Here is a 1,782-nt window from a genome sequence, read left to right on the forward strand (position 1 = left end):
ACCAACATCGATGAGGGAGTCCTATACCTGCAGTGGAACTCCGGCCTGCTGGTTCCAAAACCAGAGCTGAAGTGAGTCCAGTTGAGCTGATGCTGTCAGTGGAAACAGTGGCATCAGTCTGAGTTTAGCTGCACTGTCTGTAATGGGAAAGACACAAGTCCAACCCCCTGCCCTGGTCCAGGATCTGCTGTCTGTTTGGACCTATGAGGACTGAGAAAAGACCTATAGAAACACATGGATTATTATTATTATTATTATTATTATTATTATTATTATTATTATTATTATTATTATTATTATTATTATTAATTATTTGTGCATATTCCTGCTAATAGACAGACAGATGTAAGTCATGTATTATTATTATTATTATTATTAGGGACTGAGCTGAAAGGTGAGACCCTCTCACTCTTGCCTTAAAAACAAGGCCCTATTGTTTTTCATTAGTTTTTATTTTGTTATTATACCATCACCATTTTGAACTGGATTTTGTCCCCCTAAACATGCTCAAAAACTCACCAAATTTGGCACACATGTGAGATCTGGAGAAAAATTTGATAAAAATGTAAAATTAACCCCATAAGTGCCAAAATGGGCTCTCTAGCACCACCTATGTGAAAAAAAAACATAACGGCCCTAGTGGCCAATAGGAATGTTGTAGAGACATGAAACCAACGACACAATGCTTGCTGGATGGAAGCACTACAAGGAGACACTGACAACCATGACCTAACTCCAACAGGAACTTTGGAATTTGCCTTTCAAAATACAATTGCTAAAACTAACTCGTATGACACCGTTTGTCATATTGACTTCTAAATAGCACCAAAAGATAGAGTGAACCCACGCCTGTGTGGTCCTTTACTGTTCAGCCCCGTCCATTCAACATGTCTTCAGATCAGTCCCCTACTCCGCCCTCCTGTCTGTGTGATCCTTTACCCTTACATGCCTCTGTCATCCTTTGGCCCGTCCACTAAATGTGTCTTCAGATCAGTTTCCTCTACAGCACAAGGACACACACAGGATTATGAATGAGGTCACAGAACAGGAACCTCAGTCTGTACTCTGACAGGATAATCAACACCTCTGCAGGTGATGACACCCGCTCAGGCCTCAGTTTCAGAGCTTCTGTTCCTGTTGAACTGGGGAACACATGGACACACACACAAACGTCCTGTTTGCACATGTGCAGAATGGGAACACATGGACACACACACAACGTCCTGTTTGCACATGTGCAGAATGGGAACACTGGACACACACACAATGTCCTGTTTGCACATGTGCAGAATGGGAACACATGGACACACACACAATGTCCTGTTTGCACATGTGCAGAATGGGAACACCATGGACACACACACAATGTCCTGTTTGCACATGTGCAGAATGGTAACACATGGACACACACACAACGTCCTGTTTGCACATGTGCAGAAGAACAGCAGACACATTATAATAAGACACATTATACAACAGCAGAGAGCAGAGACACTTTAAGAGACATGTTACAGCACAGTACTGTATATATATATATATGTGTGTGTGTGGTGTGTGTGTGTGTGTGTGTGTGTGTGTGGTCATTGCTCATGGACCACAGAGCAGCTTAATGACATCCTATAAGGTTCACAGTTAGAGCTTTAACAACAGCCTGCATGACAGACCAACCACTCTGACTCCCCCACAATCCCTCTCTCTCTCTCTCTCTCGCTCTCTTCTCTTCCTGTCTTCTCTCTCCTCCTTCAGTAAAACCGTTGTCTCTGCCCCCCCCCCCCCCCCCCC

The 1,782-nt window shown here is 43.3% G+C and overlaps 1 protein-coding gene across 1 annotated transcript in view; it reads right to left on the bottom strand.

Moving 5' to 3' along the window:
- Positions 1-941: 941 nt before the first annotated feature.
- LOC115416035 (poly(rC)-binding protein 2-like) overlaps positions 942-1,782 on the bottom strand; it is a 243,395-nt gene continuing 242,554 nt past the window's right edge. The window contains exon 15 of the mRNA XM_030129736.1: positions 942-1,000. Within this exon, the coding sequence (XP_029985596.1) occupies positions 942-1,000 (59 nt within the window). The remainder of the gene's footprint in view (positions 1,001-1,782) is intronic.

The sequence above is a fragment of the Sphaeramia orbicularis genome, unplaced genomic scaffold, assembly GCF_902148855.1.
Source record: "Sphaeramia orbicularis unplaced genomic scaffold, fSphaOr1.1, whole genome shotgun sequence".
NCBI lineage: Eukaryota > Metazoa > Chordata > Actinopteri > Kurtiformes > Apogonidae > Sphaeramia > Sphaeramia orbicularis.